This window comes from Aulonocara sp. 'chitande type north' Nkhata Bay, linkage group LG22, assembly GCF_057382095.1.
Source record: "Aulonocara sp. 'chitande type north' Nkhata Bay isolate Kocher_YH1m ecotype deep benthic linkage group LG22, A_spYH_male_GT1.1, whole genome shotgun sequence".
Taxonomy (NCBI): Eukaryota; Metazoa; Chordata; class Actinopteri; order Cichliformes; family Cichlidae; genus Aulonocara; species Aulonocara sp. 'chitande type north' Nkhata Bay.
Window position 1 is genome coordinate 392741 of NC_141364.1, and position 18860 is coordinate 411600.

The following is an 18860-nucleotide window of genomic DNA, read 5'->3' on the forward strand; positions in this document are numbered from 1 at the left end:
TGTTTGAGGAGGAAGAAGAGTGAGAGATGAAGCTCTGAAGTTGAAGTCCAGACTGATCAGGTCACGTTTTATTCTTTGTTCTTAATTATTTGTATTTGAAATAATTAATGATAATCATATTGTATATGATTAGGTTAAAGCATGTCTGACATTTTATTCTTCATCAAAGCGCTGCTGTAGCGCTCCTCTGTCGCCAGGTGGTGCCCTCGGGCTCCTTATACCTCGAGTAGGCTCCGGTGCGCGTCCGCGTGGGACAGCGGGTGCACAGAACGAGCGAGAAAGAGCATCTGACTCCAAACGCGCGCGCGCGCAAGGGAGGATGCAGTCTCGGTTCAGACAACAGACGCGGAGCTAAAAAAGACGAAGAAGAACCGGGAGAACCGAGCCAACCCGCCGACACCGGAACCATCGGGACCAGCAGCGGGCTGGGCAGCAGCCGCCGGGCCAAACCTCCTCCCTGTCGGTGTGACTGTGCTGCAAGCCCCGGAGAGGAGGAGGAAGATGAAGAAAAGCAACCAAAGCAGGCGGGTCAGTGAGAGAGAGAGAGCTCAGGATCGATCAGTGTGATCGCTGATCGTTGACTCCGATCGCTGGTGTTTTCTGTCCGTTTGTTTGCGTCACGTGACGCTGCTTTGTGCTTTATTGAAGCTTCATTTTTGTTTAACCTTTATTTAAACACATCTCTGACACAAACTGAGCTGAGACAGGTGATGTGAGGTGAGGGTGGTGCAGTGATGCCTCCACCCTGCTCGGAGCTGCAGCTTCGTTCAGGAAGTTTCTCCTTTTTTTGTTCACAAAGAAAATCTGCGGTTTCAACACCATCGATGACGTCACGATGCCGCCATAGCCATGGCTCTTTCTTTTATTTATGTAGTTATTTTTCTTCTCGTTATTTTGTTTTCATTTCATTTCTATTTATGAAGACAATCATTACATGTTTACATCTTTGCCTTGTTTTTATCGTAATTCCTACCTGTGTGCATTTCTCTTATTTGCCAGTATTAGGAATCTGTCAGTATAATTTTATGTGATTGTTTCACACACGTGTTTGAGATTCTTCCCAGTTTAAACGTCTGATGAAAACTGTGTGTAGATCAGGTTCATTCTGCCTCTAATGACCTGTTACAGTTTTAGAAAGCTGCAGTGCTCCCATTTTTTCTTTACCTCAGATTTCTTTTTTGTCTCTCGGCCGTTTCGCGTCACCTCTACATTGTTTACTGTTTTTGTTTCCCACCGAGGTCATTTCCTGTTTTTCTGACATAATTTTGTGTCTTCAAATATTACTTGTTTTATATGTCATGTTTATATCTCTCTGGGTAGTTTAATGCCTGGTTTAGTCTCTCTCAGGCCGTTTGCCTGTTTGTGTCTTTGAGCTCGATCCTCTCTGTTGTCTTTATTCTTTGTGGGTCAAATGTTTTCTGTCCTACTCTCATTTGCTTATTGCCTTGCCTCTGTGGGTCTTCCCATCTTTCTTAGATTCTTTTGTTCCTCTTGCATTGTATCTTCATCGGTCTCCGTTGGTCTTTGTGTTTCTCTGAATCCTCCTGTTATCGTTGTGTTGTAGGGTGTTCAGGACTCCGGTCCGCTGCCCGTCCAGCAGCCGGAGAAGGTGGGCTGGATCCGGAAGTTCTGCGGTCGAGGGATTTTCAGGGAGCTGTGGAGGAGTCGGTACATGGTGCTGAGAGGAGACCATCTCTACATCTCAGACAAGGAGGTGAGAACACCAATCAGAGAAACTGGACAGACCCCCTATGGGCTGCTGGTTCCAGTCTGCTGGACAGGCCAGGGAGGACTGTGGGTAGGCTGTGCCAGACGACAGGTTTACCGGGTGCAGCTAATCCGTAGCTCACATCTCTGATCTAGTTTGATATTTTCTCTGTGGTGTGTTGTTCAGATAAAAAGAGCTCAACAGTTAAACAGAGATTGTAGATGCATCATTTACAGATGTTTGCAAGGAGAAACAGGCAGAAGCTGTGAGATGGTCCTAAAGCAGAGTGTTTCTTATTTAAAAGTCATTTTCAGAATTGTAAAACCTTATTGTGGATGTAAGAGCCAAATTATGTGGACAATTTGCATCCAACTCATTGTGTAACATTTTATTTGGTGGTATTTGATGGTTTGGGCCCCAGGAAGACTAGCAACCACTGTTGTGGAAGCTAATGGGGTTCCTTATTAATAAACAAATAAACAATGCAGTAAAAAGACAAAGAAATGTCATGTGAAACAGAGGAAATGGGGATTAATCCAAAGGAAGATGTAAATGTTTGTGGGTTAACGCGTTTGAGGCCGGACCTTGGATTTTCATCAAGTGAGAGGATCTCGGCAGTCCCGCTCTGTTTATTTTCAGCTCTGATGACGCTGAGTCATTTCTAAACAACGGCAAGTCACACAGAGTGATCATGTGACCTCTGATGTCATGTTCTGATTTCAGAAATATGTCCTGAGTGAAGAAGAGACAGACATGATGTTTGTGAACAAACAAGACCTCATCCCACAGAGTGGTTTCATGGCAGCGAGTGCTGTTTTTAATCCTGCCGGCTACACACAGCTGGCAAGGGTCATTTCCAGCTGGGAGGGGTTTCAGGGGCTTCCTGAGGGTATCATCATCTCTGATGTTTCGCCAGAACTCCCTCAAAAGCTGTTTAGGGTTCAAGCAGTAGAAGTGAGCCGCTTTCTCTGAGAGTAGCTCGGCTCTCCTGTAGAGATCAGGTGAAGAGCTCAGTCATTTAAGACTGACTCACTGTACCACTGTACCACTCCTCCACATAGAAAGGAGCCAGTGGAGGACACCTCCCAGGTCAGGTGTTATGGGGCAGATCACAGACACGCTGCAGATATTTCTGTATGGCCCTCAGCTGTCCTGGGAATGCCTCAAGGAGACTGGGAGAGGAAGGTCTGGAAGTCTCTGTCTAAAGTGCTGCCCCCAACAACCAAATAACAGGTAAAAGATGGACATCCCTTATTTTCTCTGTGGTATATGTCCGTATATTCCCTGAACGCAGTGTGGAGGCAGGTGTAAATGTGGCTGCAGCAGGTGTGTTTGGACTAAGAAGTGTTCGCACTGGCCTTATGTAAGCGTCTATTACGCAAGAGCACAGCAAAGATCGTGGACGCTGAGTCAGACTTTGTTCTTGCCAAAACTCTGAGTTTAACTCTCAGGAAGAGGAGGACGACGATGTCTGTCAGCTCGTGGACACATCAGGACACAGGAAATGCCTCGCAGCTGGCTTTGAGCTTCTCTATTTCACAGATAGAAACAAAAAGAAATACAGTAAAGGGAAAAGATGCCTGAGGTCATCAGGATCACACACAAACCTGCCACTCAAAATCCATTCACTCAGTAAAACCAGAGCTCCACCTTCTTATGTACAGTAACCTTGCAGCAGTCATATTATTGGTCATGTAATGTCATCAAAACGCTCCAAAAGGCTCCAACAACACAAACACGATCCAGGGTCCAGTTCAGGTGAAGGCTAGCAGACAGCTAACAGCTACAGCCTTCTGTGTCACCATCCACCTGTCAGTCACAGAGGTCACGCCCCCAATAATGCAAACTTTGATGCACGTGAGCCACAGAAGAATGCAAAGAATGCAACACGGTGAGTTATAAACAGGTGTTATGAAGGAATGAGGAAACGTCAAAGGTGCACTCACGTTTCTTAAAAGTACAAAAAATCAGCTGATTCATGGATTTGTGATGTTTTCATCAGGCTGTCGCCTTTATCCCCATCAAAGTCTCTCAGAAAACATTTTTTTATATTTTTGCTTGTATTATTAACTGCATCTATCAAACAAGTCAGTTTTTAAAGAACGCAGCTACACCAAGACTACAGTTAACATTTCATTTCACAGTATTACATGAATCCGAAAAGAAGTCAGAGATGACATTCGCTCCCTTTCTTAGTAAAAATTCTGGAAAAGATGGTGGCTGCACAGGTTTATAGACATCTCAGTGGAAATAACTTGTACGAACAGTTTCAGTCTGGCTTCTGTTCATGTCACAGTACAGAAACAGCCCTAGTAAAAATCACCAATGATCTTCTGCTTGCAGCTGACTCTGGACTCATTCTCCTTGACCTTACAGCAGCTTTTGACACTATCTCCCACTGCATCTTTCTTCACAGATTAGTATCTATTGGCATCAATGGTACAGTACTCTCCTGGTTTACCTCGTATCTCTCTGGCCGCTCACAGTTTATTCAATTACTCACTCAAAGATCAGGATCTACTCCAGTTAATTCTGGTGTATCCCAAGGCTCTGTCCTGGGTCCTTTACTTTTTATCATCTATCTCCTACCCCTAGGTAATATTTTCAGGAAGCATAACAATCAAGGTCTGGTTTACTCACAACTTTCTTAAACTTAATGGCAATAAAACAGAATTCATTTTAATAGGCACCAGATCAAAACTGACTAAAGTCCCAACCTTTCATTATCCATTGATAACTCTGATGTCACACCCTGCCCTCAGGTTAAGAGTCCATATTTATCCGATCTTCTCCATACATACTCACCCCCTCGTACACTCCGCTCTTCTTCCTGCTTCCCTTCTGTCTGTTCCACCTGCTCGCCTGACTACTATGGGACTCAGAGCCTTTAGTTCGGATGCACTTCCACCAGATCTCCGTACCACAAACTCTCTCACCACTTTTAAATCACGTCTCAAAACCATCTATTCAGAATTGCATACACCTGATCTGTCTTAGTCCATTTTTACCTTGGTCAGCCTTAATACTTTTGTGCTTGTGGGGGTTTTTTTAACCTTAGGAGCTTGGAAAGAAAAGCGTCTGGACTTCTTTAAGTTGATTGAAGAAGTTTCAGCTCTCATCCAAAGAGTGTCATCTACATACCTGTACCAGTGGCTGGGTACTCTCCCTTTAAAAGAGCCAAGAGCCTTCCTTTCCACTTCCTCCATGTAAAGGTTGGCTACAATAGGTGACACGGGGGAGCCCATGGCACAGCCATGTTTTTGTCCGTAGAAACCCTCATTATATTTGAAATATGTAGTGGTAAGGCAGAGGTCGATCAGTGTGCAAATCTGATCGGGGGGTGAAGTTGGTCCTGTCTTCCAAGGAGCTGTGATATATAAGGCGGTCAATGATTTTGTCCTTTTCAAGGTTTTGAAGCCAAGCTATAACTTTCTTTTTGTAGCTGCTTGTGGGTCTTGCTTTAAGGCTTCGTTGGTATTGTTGTCACTGAGGAGAGTAGTGATCTTTGTGTGGTAATCTGTAGTGTTTAGGATCACGGTGCATCTTCCCTTATCAGCTGGTAATATAGTGATGTTGTGGTCTTTGCTCAGGGAAGCGACGGCCTTCTTTTCTTGTATTGTGAGGTTAGACGGAGGGACTTTGGCACTGGAGAGGGTGGCTAAGACTTTCATCCTGATTTGCCTGCTTCTGTTGGCAACCTCAACACTGAAGTTTACCGGAAGCCCACACACACGGACCAGTACCTCCTCTTTGACTCCCATCACCCTCTGGAGCACAAACTTGGAGTAATCAGGACCCTACACCACCGGGCAGAACATGTTCCCTCTAAGCCTGAAGGGAAAAAGAAGGAACACACACATGTAAAGGAAGCACTCAAAACGTGTGGCTATCCTAAATGGGTGTTCTTAAAGTCAGCAAAGAGGCACAGAAAAGAAGACCAGACAGCAGCGAGGGAGGATAAGAAGGACAGATGCAACAACATTGTCATCTCCTATGTAGCCGGTGTATCAGAGAAACTCAGGAGAGTTTTCTCCAAGCATGACATCCCGGTGTATTTCAGACCCAGCAACACACTCAGACACAAACTGGTTCACCCGAAAGACAAAACGCCAAAACACAAACTTAACAATGTGGTGTATGCTGTACAGTGCAGCGAGGAATGCCCAGACCTCTACATCGGAGAGACCAAACAGCCACTTCACAAGCGCATGGCACAACACAGAAGAGCCACCTCCACAGGACAAGACTCAGCTGTTCATCTGCATCTAAAGGATAAAGGACACTCTTTCGAGGATGTTCACATGTTGGACAGAGGACAGATGGTTTGAAAGAGGAGTGAAAGAAGCATCTATGTCCACTGTGAGCGACCATCTTTGAACAGAGGCGGGGGTTTACGACACCAACTCTCTGCCATCTATAATCCAGTTTTGAGATCCCTTCCCAGACGCCTTAACGCCCACTCACATCCTGGACCATCTGACCTCAGGAAATCACATGATAGGGTGGGGCCAGGTTTCACAATGAGCTCACCCGAAACCCTGGCTGATTGTAACCCACACCCGTTTTCACACCTCGGCTCATGTGATTAGGTAGAGGATCATCAGGGGTCCTTTTGTCCTTCTGTGGGGGGTCACTCCCACTGGGTTTAAATGTGGGACTCCCCACCATGTGACCTTAGAACTGAAGAAGCTTCTCGGATGAGAGGTGAAACGTCTTCAAGCAACTTAAAGAAGTCCAGACGCTTTTCTTTCCAAGCTCCTTAGACTACGATGACCTGGATGACTGAGAACCTTCACAGACATTTTTTTAACCGTATGTCTAAATTTTATTTTGCCATGTTTATTATATTTTATTGCTGCTATTGTTCTTGGGTTATTGTAAGGTGACCTTGAGGGTCTGAAAGGCGCCTATAAATAAAATGTATTATTATTATTAACGTCAATTTTACTTTAACACAAGCATGAAAAGATTATGTCTATTGATCAAATCTCAAAACCTTTTTTAATGCAAGTTTTATATGGATTGTTTTGAATTCAGTGATAAGATAAGAAGAACTTTGTTTATCCCGTTGGAAATTCTTTTGTCAGAGCCATGCTCAGTGCAGCAAGAGAAAGAGAGGAACAGAGGAATAAAGATGTACAATAAGAATTGTAGGATACAGTAGGATAGTGCAAATATAATATCAAAATAACTCAAAGTAACAATATGAATATATCAGGTAAAATAAAATAACATAACTATCAGTGCAGGTGATAAAAAACGTGGCGTAGTATTGTGTAATGAATAAAAAGAGAGTAGCAGTGTGTGATGGGGGATGAAACAAACATTCAGTAACATACAGATAAGTACGAGATTTATTCTGCTGTGAGCAGCAGAGTAATGACTCACGTTAACCCAGAGAGAGAGTGTGTGTGCTTGTGACTTGTTCCATCATTACTCGTCATATTTCATCTTGTTCCTGTTCTTCAGCAGTACGCTAACCCAGAACTTTTTAACGTACATGCCTGAGGGAGGACTCGCTGTGTGTGTGTTTCTGCTCTGTGACAACCATTTTTACTGTTTAACTGTCATTGTTGGGAGTGTTTTGGTTTGTGAGGACATTTCTGTTTTTGGACACACATTATTTTGTTTACACTGATTCTTGTGGACCGTTCAGAAACGGTGTTGGAATTAATCTTTCAATCTATGCTTTTAGTCTGATAGTGATTTCAGCATGAGTTCCTGCCCCAAGTGGTGGAGTTTAAGTATGACGGGGTCTTGTTCACGAGTGACGGGAGAAGGGAGCGGGAGATCAACAGACGGATTGGTGCAGCGGCTGCAGTGATGCGGACGCTGTACCGGTCTGTTGTGGTGAAGAGAGAGCTGAGTGTAAGACCAAAGCTCTCGATTTACCGGTCGATCTACGTCCCTGTCCTCACCTATGGCCACGAGCTGTGGGTAGTGACCAAAAGAACAAGATCGCGGATACAAGCGGTGGAAATGAGCTTCCTCCAAAGGGTGGCTGGTCTCTCCCTTAGAGATCGGGTGAGAAGTTCGGCCATTCGGGAGAGGCTCAGAGTAGAGCCGCTGCTCCTCCACATCGAAAAGAGCCAGCTGAGGTAGTTCGGGCATCTGACCAGGATGCCTCCTGGGCGAGGTTTTCCGGGCATGTCCCACCAGGAGGCCCCGGGGCAGACCCAGGACACGCTGGAGAGATTATATCTCTCGGCTGGCCGGGGAACCCCTTGGTGTTCCCCCGGATAAACTGGAGGAGGTAAAACGGTCAGATGGCCCTTTAATCTCAGGTGTGTTCACAGGTCTCAGACAGCAGCTGCTCAGTGTGTTCAGCCAGCTGTTAACAAGCAGTGTGACACACACACACACTCCTTTGTCACTGCATCTGTGCTAGCGTGTATGCAGAGCGTTATTAGAGACACACAGAATTCATTCATCTCTAATCTCAGATTATTTTAACTTGCATGCTTCCTCTAAACCAGGGGTGTCCAACTCCAGGCCTCGAGGGCCGGTGTCCTGCAGGTTTTACATGTGTCCTTGATCCAACACAGCTGATTTAAATGGCTAAATGACCTCCTCAACATGTCTTGAAGTTCTCCAGAGGCCTGGCAATGAACTTATCATGTGGTTCAGGTGTGCTGACCCAGGGGACACGGCCCTCGAGGCCTGGAGTTGGACACCCCTGCTGTAAGCTGTCCTGTACACTTATGTTCTTCCATCATGAACCTGCAGAACTGATCGCTGTTATTTGTAAACCATGCTGATGCAGGTGTGTTTTTGTGTTTCAGGTGAAAGATGAACGTAAGGCTCAGGAAGTGTTCGACCTGGCTGATTACGAGCGCTCCGAGGAGCTGAGGAAGGCCAAGAGCCGCAGCAAGAAGAACCACAGCCGCTTCACGGTGCTGCGCTGCAAGCAGCCGGGAAACACCGTGAGTCCACCTGTCCGGCTGTTTACCTGTCGTCTTGAGTGTAACTAACAGAATTACAGAATATGTGTGTCAGTGTTTTTGTCTCGCGCCTCAAGTTTCTGGTTTCATGGAGCATCTGATCCAAAAGTGAAACCTCTGTCCGCGCCCGTCTTTTCGTGTCTTGGTGTTCGGAGATTACGCTGTCCTGCTTGACCTCGATGGTGGAGTTCCTCCTACATGTGCCTCAGGATTGGTGGATAAGATTTGAGATGTCCTGCCCCATCTGTGTTCTGCGATTGGCTGAGCTGCATGCTTTTTGTTCCTATTCTGAACAGGTTTAATCTGCAGAATCCAATTAGACTGCCAGAGGATGAGTCAGAGCGGAATAATCCCAGAAACTACTGCAGTTTGTCACGCTCTGCTCTTTCTACTTCTACGATTTGACCTTCAGCTTTAATTTAATAAAACAAGAATCTACATTCTGATTGTATAGAGTCAGGATCAGGGTCATTACCTCAGAGGGTTAAATAAACTTTGTGTGTAAATTTGTGTTGGGCCGCAACAAACACTCTATAAAATTTCTAGATGTGAAAAAATTGATGTTTGAGTTCATTTAGAGATCCTACAACTGGAGGTAGAGTAGATGTATTTGGCTAAGGATGATGAAGACGAAGCTGCCAGGCAGGAGCAAAAGAGCAAGGCCTTAAAGAAGATTCATGGATGTAGTGAAGGAGGACATGCAGAGGATGGTGTGACAGAGGAGGATGCTGGGATAGGAGGAGACTAATGCTGGGCTTACACTGTGCAATTTTTGGCCCATTTTGAGCCGATTTTTGAGTCGTGCGACCGTTTTGGCGATCGGCCCGATTTTGGCCTTCATTGTGCGTCGTGCATTGTGTAGTATGCGTGGGGTAACGAGAAGCGATTAACACCTCACGACCAGCTCCCGATCATCAGTCGCTTGGTCGCGAGGATTTCAAACCGGTTTGAAATCCTCGCGACCGTCGTGAGGGTGTCACCGCAGTTTCTCACACTGCGCACATGCAAACACAAATGGCAGTGAAAAAGACGGCGCAGCACGGCTGTGCAGCGTGTGATCTGGACACAAGCGATGGAGGTACAACTTGTAGAACTGTGGCAAGCTCATCCGAGCCTTTTCCATGTAGCCTCACAAAATTATCACGACCACAACAACCGTGAAAATAGTTGGATTTACATCGCTGCTCAATCACAGCTGCCTGATCAATGTTTTTCATTAGCAATTTAGCAAAGTTGATGGTGGTGGTGTGTCTGTGTGAGTGAAAGACAGAGAGGAAGAGCGAGCGACCGAATTTCTGTTATAACCTTAATTTTATGGACGCACAGTGTGAGCACTCGGGTCGCATCAGAGCATCGGGCCGTATAGTGTGAGACCTGCATCGTGACCTATGAACTTCTAACCCCTGCGAGTCAATCGTACAGTTTGAGCAGGAGCTGAATCGCGCGACTGAAAAAAATCGCACAGTGTCTGCCCAGCATAAGGTAGATCATCCATCGTGGCGCCCACTAAAGCATGGGGTGTCCAGCTCCAGGCCTCGAGTGCCGGTGTCCAGCAGGTTTTAGATCTCACCCCTGAATCAAATGATTACCGGGTAGTTTATTACCAGGCTTGTGGAGAACTTCAAGACATGTTGAGAAGGTCATTTAGCTATTTTAATCAGCTGTGATGGATCAAGGACACATCTAAAACCTGCAGGACACCGGCTCTCGAGGCCTGGAGTTGGACACCTGTGCCCTAAAGAGAGCAGCTGAAACTCATAGAACAACACATAACCTTAAAACTTAAAAGAATGTAAGTACTTCTCAGAGTATGTGTGCTTCTCTAATGGCTTTCTGTAAATGTATCATTTACTTGCTACAACATGGCAAGTTCCAACGTATGGTGGGAGCTATCTGGTGAAGCTAATGTGCCTTAAAGAAAACTCAAATAAAAAGTAAAAAACCCAATAAAATATGGATGTTTCATCAGCTGCAAGACTCAAAAACTGACATTTAAGTTCTTGCACCATTTCAGGGGTAAACTATGTATTTCATATGACATCAGATTGGTAAGAATATTCTTTTTGCAGGCTCCAAACCTCGTGTTTCTGGCTGTGAGCCCTGAGGAGAAAGAATCATGGGTAAACGCCCTCAGCATCGCCATCATCAAAGCGAAGAACAGAGTTTTGGATGAGGTGCGGGCTGCTTTTTTCATGGATTCAAATGTTTTAATAACACCTCGGCCACCTTTTTTAACAGGGTGTTAACTCAGTTTGTCTGCGTACAGGTGACCATTGAGGAGGACAGCACGCTGGTTCATCCCACCAGAGATCGAGCAAAGATCCCTTATGGTCGCCGGCTGCCGACCAAAGGACATCTCATGGCCGTGGTACTGGGAGCCTTTTTTCCATCTGTCTTGTGGTCTGAATGTTAAGATAATGTTATTGCTATTAAAGTCATGTTCTCACTGCAGGCATCCACCTCTTCCCATGGCATGCTGACACTCGACCTGGTGGCCGAAGAGGATGTTTTTTCACACGACTACGATGGCGACTGGAATAACAGCTTTCGGGTCGACCTGCAGGGGGGCGGGTCTTGTGGACAGATTGGAGTAGGTCGTCAGCGAGCTGGAACAGACGTATCAAAGCTGCGGATGACATCCAAGGAGCCCAAAGTGAAGACTAGCAGTCTGCCCAGGGGCAGTGAGCGGTCCTGGGGAAAGCATCTGGAGGCCTCCAAGGTCCACAAGTCTCCACAAATAGAGGTGGGCCCTTCAGATCCACATTAACCTTTTTTTACTTCTGGAAGCATGTGGCTCCAAGTTTTTATTGAATATCTTTGCTAAAATGAGCACTAAATCGCGACACCTACCTGAATAGAATGTTACCTTTCAGGTTCTCCAGGCTCAGTATCGAACGCCACAGCCAGGGAAGAGGTTCAGTATGCAGGGCCGGAGTCGCTGTGCCTCCATGGATGAAGTCCTCTCATCCAGGTATGACCTGGTAATAAACAAAGTTAGGGAGTAAACAGACGCAGAGTTCAGGCTTTCTTCTGCAGAGTATCAGGCTGTCAGGTATTCAGGATACTCAGGAGAAGTAGAGTCCATGGTTAAAGTCAGTGTCTGGCCTGCTGGACTCACTACTGCTCAAGTCTGACTGAACCAGTGAAACCCATTTCAGTGTCTTTGACCTTTATGTCTTGAAATTTTGAAACATCACCTTCTCCACTCTTCTGTCACCCTAACCCTCTTCCTTTTCTCTAGACCAGTAATGATTCGCTCAGAGTTCTGCTCTGCTGTTAGGCGATGTCCAGCTGAAGTGGAAGCGGGAGTCGAGGCCTCGGCCCAGCCTTTGGGTCAGATCCAGAGCCTTATTGCCCAGAGGATGCAGCGAGCTCAGGAATTGCTGGAGGAGATGAGACTGCAGGTTTGACTGCTTCATTCATAAATGTATAGATTCGTTTACTGATCATTTTCATGATGTCAACTGGCTTAGGTGGCAATTATTTTTTATAAGATAAATGACAATACTTGTGCTTTGGATTGACACTTTTAGGTCCACCAGGTGGAAGTTCTATTAATCAGACCATAACAAAACCTGAACTATAGCACTGACATTAGTTCACTTTGTCACAGCCGATTGGATTTGCTGCCGGTAGTGGACGTTTGTGGATGTGCAGGATAAGCCATGTAAACAATAAACTTCGCTACCCTTGCAATCAGGCACCACAAATGCCTGACATACCTGTCATCACAAGACTGCTCCAGTTGAGTGAATAACTGGAGCTGGCGGGGCCGTCAGCGTTGGACGACCCCGTGTCACCGCTGAATGCATCGCAGATGCTACATTCTGCTAAAGGTCATGAACACATCCCAACACACTGCCCCAATAGGTTATTAAAGCCTGGCCAATCTGTCCCCAGAATTAAGGGGTGCACAGGATAACTGCAGCCTTTATTGTACAATCAAAACTGCTCCCAACGATCATAGATGTTTACATCTGCGCTGTAACTGCAATCATTTAATCAACCAATTCGCACTACAACCTGGTTTGCCTCTTATCTGTAGTTAATTTAATTTAATTTAATAACTGTACAGCACACTGTTTATAGTAACCATTGTCCTTGATGTAAATATGTAAGAAGACATTGTGTGTTTCTGTGTCCTGTGTCCTGTTTGTATGTGTGTCTTTCTGGCTGCTGTTACAACCAAATTTCCCCTTGTGGGACAATTAAAGGATTAAAGGATTATTCTATTCACTGACCTTGCATTTAATTTGCAGTGGCACTATGGGATATTATGTATGTCCTCATACATACACACTTAACCTCCACACACTCAGCCTCCAGCAATGCCCCGGATCGAACCACGGTCTGCAGCCTGTGTCCACTAAGGCTGGCCTTGGTACCTTATCCGTACACTGTATGTCCCTCTCAGACCAAGGGAGGGTGTTGGAGGGCCTGGACACATAACACCCTGCCCACCAACACCACATATCTCTCTGACCTGGTTCAGATCACCATCCCATCTCGGTGTCTCAGATCTTCTTCTTCTCTTTCTCTCTCTGTCCCCTCCCCGTCTTGCCACCATGGGGAGCAGGGCTTTCAGCTGCTCCACGACTCTGGATTCCCTTCCTCCTGATTTAAGAAATATCTCTTCCTTTTCTCTCTTTAAGTCCCAACTCAAAACTCGTTCAAAATAGCTTATCCCATTATTATTATTATTACATACCGCTCTGTCATCCAGCCCCAGGATTGTCCTTAAAAGGGGAGGCATGATTACATGATGAGGTCAGGTGTGTGCGTCAGCCTCCCTGACACCACCCTTCCTCTGTGGCTGAGCTACAAACCACGCTACGCCACAAACAGAATGAACTCTTTGGGATTTCCTTACCTGGATGATTGAGCATACATCAAGTTAGCTTATGGTTATTTTGCAAGCACTAGCAGGACAAATTCTCTTCCTCCGCCCTGTACCCTGTTTCATCTCCATCAAAGATGAGCCCAACCACGGTGGTGTCGTCTGCTGCCAACAGGCTCTGCTGGTCTTTGTAGTTGGTGAGAGCTTGGTTACCTCTTCACACCTGGCAGGGGTTGTTATCAGTGAGGAAGCCCTCTACGCTTCTCCTGTAGGCCTCCTTGTCCTGTTTGATGTCTGTCCTCTGGTAGCGCTGTAAAGAGAACTGTCCCTCAGCCTGAAGGCTGAGTTCTGATCAGAGCCGGGCCTTCAGATTTCGTGCCTTATTAAAGTCCCCAGCAACAATATGGATGCCCTCCGGGTGCTCTCTTTGCTGTTTAGGTGTTGTTGGAGGTGGTTGAGTGGCGAGCTAACGTCAGCATTGCGGGGGGCAGCTGTAAACAATGGTAACTATGACTCTCCGCCCTTTCCCTTACAGGAGTCTTTGTTGTGGTCCCGATGGTGTAGGCTCTGGCCCGATAACTCCACTGAGGCATTAAGGATTTTTGGATGGTGTCAGCACTCAGTTACAATCTGTAGACGACACGGTTGTAGTAAATCTCTGATTGTAGCTGTTTCGTTTGCAAGGGATCTGGCGTTGGTGTTGAAGATGGACAGAAGCGGGGTTTGTAGTGTTGTTTTCACAGCTGGACCTGATAGCCAGCTCTGCTTCTCCACTTTTGTTTCCTCTCCTTGCGCTGTCTGCAACGCTTGGCGCTCCCAACAATAACCCACGGAGCCCTGATGGTCTTGAAACTCAGGTGGAATAATGTCAGTCCAATCCAATGTAAAGGTTCAGGCTGACGCCGATGTCGATTAGTTCCCGACAGCTGAAAGTAATCAGTGCATTGCAGGAAGAAAAAGAGAAATAAACAACACAAAAAGGGTACACAGTAGCTGGGAGCACTGTGCCCCTATACATCAGCACGTGCTGCCATCTTATATGGGTAATGTTGTTTCTGACAGGAGCTGCAGAAGACCAAAGCAGAGCGAGAACGAGAGGGCAGTTCACCTTATCTGAAGGGCATCAACTCTCCTCGACTCCATCACCTCAGGGGCTCAGAGTCACCTCACTCCAGGTCAGTTTTAGCACCTTAATTAATAATTGACATTATTGATTAGTTCACATCAATATTTGTGCTTTGATTTGCAAAGCAGATATATAAAATGTAGATTGCATATCCCAAAATCAAATTCCAAAAAGACTTTTCCCATGATCTGTCTGTTACAGTATGTTTGATGCAGTACCAAACATATTTGTGTTTGTGGTACTGCAGTTTGTAAAGAAGAAAACACAAAGTTCTCAAATGGTTGGAAAGATTAATTTAATACTGATTGTTGAACTTAAAATCAGATTTTTGTCGCCATCTTTAGCAGGTCATCGGGATCTCCGAGGAGCCGGAGCAGCGACTCTCCTCGCCTCAGAGGAAGAGAATCTCCTCGGTCCAAAGCCAAGAAGAATCGGTCCAAAGGAACTGACTCACCTCACTCCAGAGGATCCCATGCAGCCGCTGCTAAAGTCAGCGACTCTCCCAGGCTGAGTGGCTCTCCTCGGTCAAAGAGCACCGATGCAGCTCGATCTCCAAAACTCAAAGGACCATCCGCTGCCTCTCCCAACAAGCAAGGCAGCTCTCCAATACAGAAGCCATCCGACTCGCCTCTGAGCGTCGGACGATCTGACTTCTCTCAGGTTAAAGGATATGGTTCGCCACGAGGCAGTGAGACTGACTCTCCTCATCTAGGGAGCAATGAGGAGTCTCCTCTTCAGAGCCAGAACTCCCCGACCCTGTCCAGATCCTTCGAGTCCTCACAACCAAGAACCCTTGACAGCCACCACCCCTCCCCACCTCCACCAGCCACCCAGCTGTCTGAGGATAACTCAGAGGTGGAGCAGAGGCGTGCCGAGGCTGAGCGGCTCCTGGAAGAGGCTGTGTCCTCGTGGAAGGAGGCGCAGGAGGTCCTGCAGGAGGTGAAGGAGCTCCAGAGCCAGACGCTGCGGCGGCAGCGTAGGAGGACCTATGAGAAGATGGCATCGGCAGCAGCGGCCGCTGGTATACCTGCACCGAGCGGCGCGGCAGAAGAAATGGACACGCTCATCTCGCCGACATCACCAGAGGACAAGGAAGATTCAGAGACACCTGAACGAGGAGTTTGAGTGTTCAGCAGTGACTTCTCGATGGAAGTAGCAGCGTTTCTTCAGCACGCAAACAGAAGCCTGCTTCAAATTCTGTCTCCATGTTTTAATCTGCGGACGGTGCACGTGACCACACAGAGCAGGATTGTTTCTGGGAGGGTTAATGGCTTAATCCTCCACAGTGCACTAAACAGGAAGTGTGTGTGTGTGTGGCAGATGTTTGACGCACACGTTTGACGGGGACCCTTTCCCCTTCTCTTCCTCCAATGGTGCTGCATGTTTATCTTCTTTCTCCGTCCTCCTGAAGGCAAAAAGATTTTCTGTTTATCTGTTGAACATTTTTGTTTTGTTTTTTTGAAGAAAACCTTTTCAAGATAAGATGTCAGCGTTTGTACATCAAGAAACTTTTTGAATTAGTCACTGAAGCACACTACGAGCACAGAGGGGAGTCTGCTGGAAGTTTCCCCAGACTTTCACTCCGATAAAACATTCATGTATTTACTAATGTCATTGCTAATCTTCAAAGTTGTTGCTCTCTGCTTTCACTGTAGCAGAGATTCCTGTAAACGTCCTTCCAGCTCTTTTTAACCTCACAGGATTTTTGTAATCTGTGGATTTTTCTCAAAAATCAGGGAGTTTAATGTTAAACAAAGACACGAGAAGCAATAATGACACAAAGTCTTTACCTGTTCATGTGTTGCAGTTTACAAAAAAGAACTCAAACTCTGCATTCTGCAAAAAAAGCGGAAATTTAATTTGCACACTTGAAGCCCAGCAGATGCTGGATAGCATCAACCAATAAACAGCTGACATATTTGTTGTACACAGTGAGACATTTGCTTTAATGAAACATACATGTGACATAGAAAAAGGCTCAATAAAGTCTAATAAACAAACAAACAAAAAGTGTGCCAGCACATCCACCAAATATAAGAAATACGAGCCTTTAATCATCTACACAATAAAGTTACTACTTCAGTATATTTATCTCTTTAAATATTAGTGTAGATAATTTACTATTAAAGCTCATAAAGAATTTAGGAATATAATGGAGACTTAAAGATACAAAAATTACATGGAAATTATATAAATCAGCAAAACTAGTTAATTGGAAAACAAGTAGGTAAACAAACCAATGAGAAGGATGAATGAATTTGTTGGTAACAAATGAATAAACAGTGGAACAGACACGTTAATCAAAGGTTAAAAGAAAATACAATTAGTAATGTCAGTTTGTGTTGCCTACATAAAAGATTTATTACATTTAGTGTTTTCAAGGCAATTGATTTGTTACCGTTTATTCATCAGGTTAAGTCCTTTGTAGTTTCTGTCCTCCAAATAAACCCATTTGGGTTTGTTGTTAATCATGTTCTGAATACGAATGTGCTGGCAGCTCAGGCATAAACATGCCCAACATGTGATGCATCTGTTAAATGTGTTTCACTGGCAGAAATACCTTTCTGAGATTGTTTTTGTTCAGCTGCACGATAATAATCGCCCGTTTTTACCAGTTTATCAGTGTAGCGCCAGATCATCAAATATTTACAGGAACTTTAATATACAAAGAAATATTCATAATCTGTACTGTAAACTTTGTTGTGTCACTATGTGCTGAATACTCAGAGACTAATTTCACTTCTACAAAGCTCCACATTTATGCATTTATAAACTTTGAAGCAATGAAAACTGTAACGTTAGCTGCAGCCAAACAGTTCAGTCTCCAGTTAAAGTTTAACGTGTCCTGCTCATCTGCAGCATGACTCCTCACACTGCAGATACACACAACAGCCATTTTATTGGTCAGATGGTGTCATTAAAAATGGCATCAACGGCACAAACGCAGTCGGGAGGTCCAGTTCAGGGACTCAAGTTAGTCTCAAATCACGAGACGCTACAGCATTGGAGATTTTTATACCAGACTTTCACTTTAAGGTCCTGTCTCTTTGAACAGCCCCCAAAACCCCTGCAGAGGTGCAGCTCCCAGGGCACAGAGCTTTACCTCATAGTCAAAGGTTTACGTGAAATTCAAACTTGTACTTCCTCTGTAGGTTCTGGTACTGAAAGCTTGACAGCTTGATTTGTGGTTCCTGTTGAACAGATTTTATTTCTCTTGATCTTTTTGCACATTTGAGCACTGAAAGACTACATCACGCCAGAAATCTTTGGACTATGAGAAAAGATTCTGATGTAGTTTGAATGACTGCACCTTGTTCCTTCATGTTTGTTAAATTATGGAATACATTATTTAAATGTTCTTTTTCTGATGTAAATCTGTATGGTAATGTTTTTGAATCATTGTAAACAGCATTGCTTTCGAGGTAAATGGCACCAAACGAACACTGATGATTTTCTTGTGGGGAGCATCCAGGGCTCGTCTTCACATGCAAACTACAAATAAGCTAAACTGGTGGAGGGATGAGAGTGTTCACCAGACTCTGTTCATCTCTTTTATTTGTGTTTACAGACAGCAGGAAGTATCCTGTCAACATGTCAGCTCTTTATGATTTAGGGCTTTTGGACCATTAAAGCTTCCATACTTTAGGCTGACATCATCATACTGTCCACATTTATTCATAGACATCGCGCTCAGCTCCAGGTGTGTGCGCTTTATGGTCATGAATTTCATAGACAGCTGTGGATTTCATATTTTTAGGTCTTTTTGTATCGAGGGTAGAAACAGCCAAATTCAGAAATATACATATATATTAGGGGTGCAACAATACACAAAATTCACGGTTTGGTTCGATACTTTGGTGTCACAGTTCGATATTCTTTCGATACAAAAAAAAAATGTTCATGCCTTTTTAATTTGTCATTTATTAAAATTATAAATATATATTTTAACTCAAAAGTACAGTTTTTAAATTTAATGTTGCTGAAACAAAAAAGTAATAAAAATAAATAAATATATCTCAGGGCTCGCAAAATTTCAAAATCCCTGGTAGCCCTTCGGGCAGGAACTCTTCAGTTTTTGGTAGCCTAAAATAAATTTAAGTAACCTGAATAAAAAAAGAGAGCAATTTTTTGATTGATGTTTTGTTTCCTGTTTTGTTTCCTTTACAATATTATACATTAAAGTATAATATTGTAAAGGAAACAAAACATTAATCAAAAAATTGTTGAAAAACAAATTACAACATTGTA

At 44.7% G+C, this 18860-nt stretch overlaps 1 protein-coding gene across 1 annotated transcript; it reads left to right on the forward strand.

Moving 5' to 3' along the window:
* The first annotated feature begins 48 nt into the window (after positions 1 to 48).
* LOC147303083 (pleckstrin homology domain-containing family O member 1-like) lies at positions 49 to 18268 on the forward strand. Its single transcript, XM_086281418.1, has 10 exons — positions 49 to 528; positions 1565 to 1714; positions 8491 to 8631; positions 10719 to 10823; positions 10916 to 11017; positions 11102 to 11392; positions 11523 to 11620; positions 11891 to 12053; positions 14549 to 14661; positions 14957 to 18268. The coding sequence occupies exons 1-10, from the start codon at positions 502 to 504 to the stop codon at positions 15735 to 15737; spliced, it is 1971 nt and encodes a 656-aa protein (XP_086137544.1). The 5' UTR covers positions 49 to 501; the 3' UTR covers positions 15738 to 18268.
* The last annotated feature ends 592 nt before the right edge of the window (positions 18269 to 18860 follow it).

Excerpts from the sequence above, each read along its gene's own strand:
- LOC147303083 (XM_086281418.1), top strand. The coding sequence starts at position 502 with ATGAAGAAAAGCAACCAAAGCAGGCGG. Across the intron at positions 11,018-11,101 it reads AAGGACATCTCATGGCCGTG|GCATCCACCTCTTCCCATGG; the intron begins GTACTGGGAGCC and ends TTCTCACTGCAG. Across the intron at positions 11,393-11,522 it reads ACAAGTCTCCACAAATAGAG|GTTCTCCAGGCTCAGTATCG; the intron begins GTGGGCCCTTCA and ends GTTACCTTTCAG.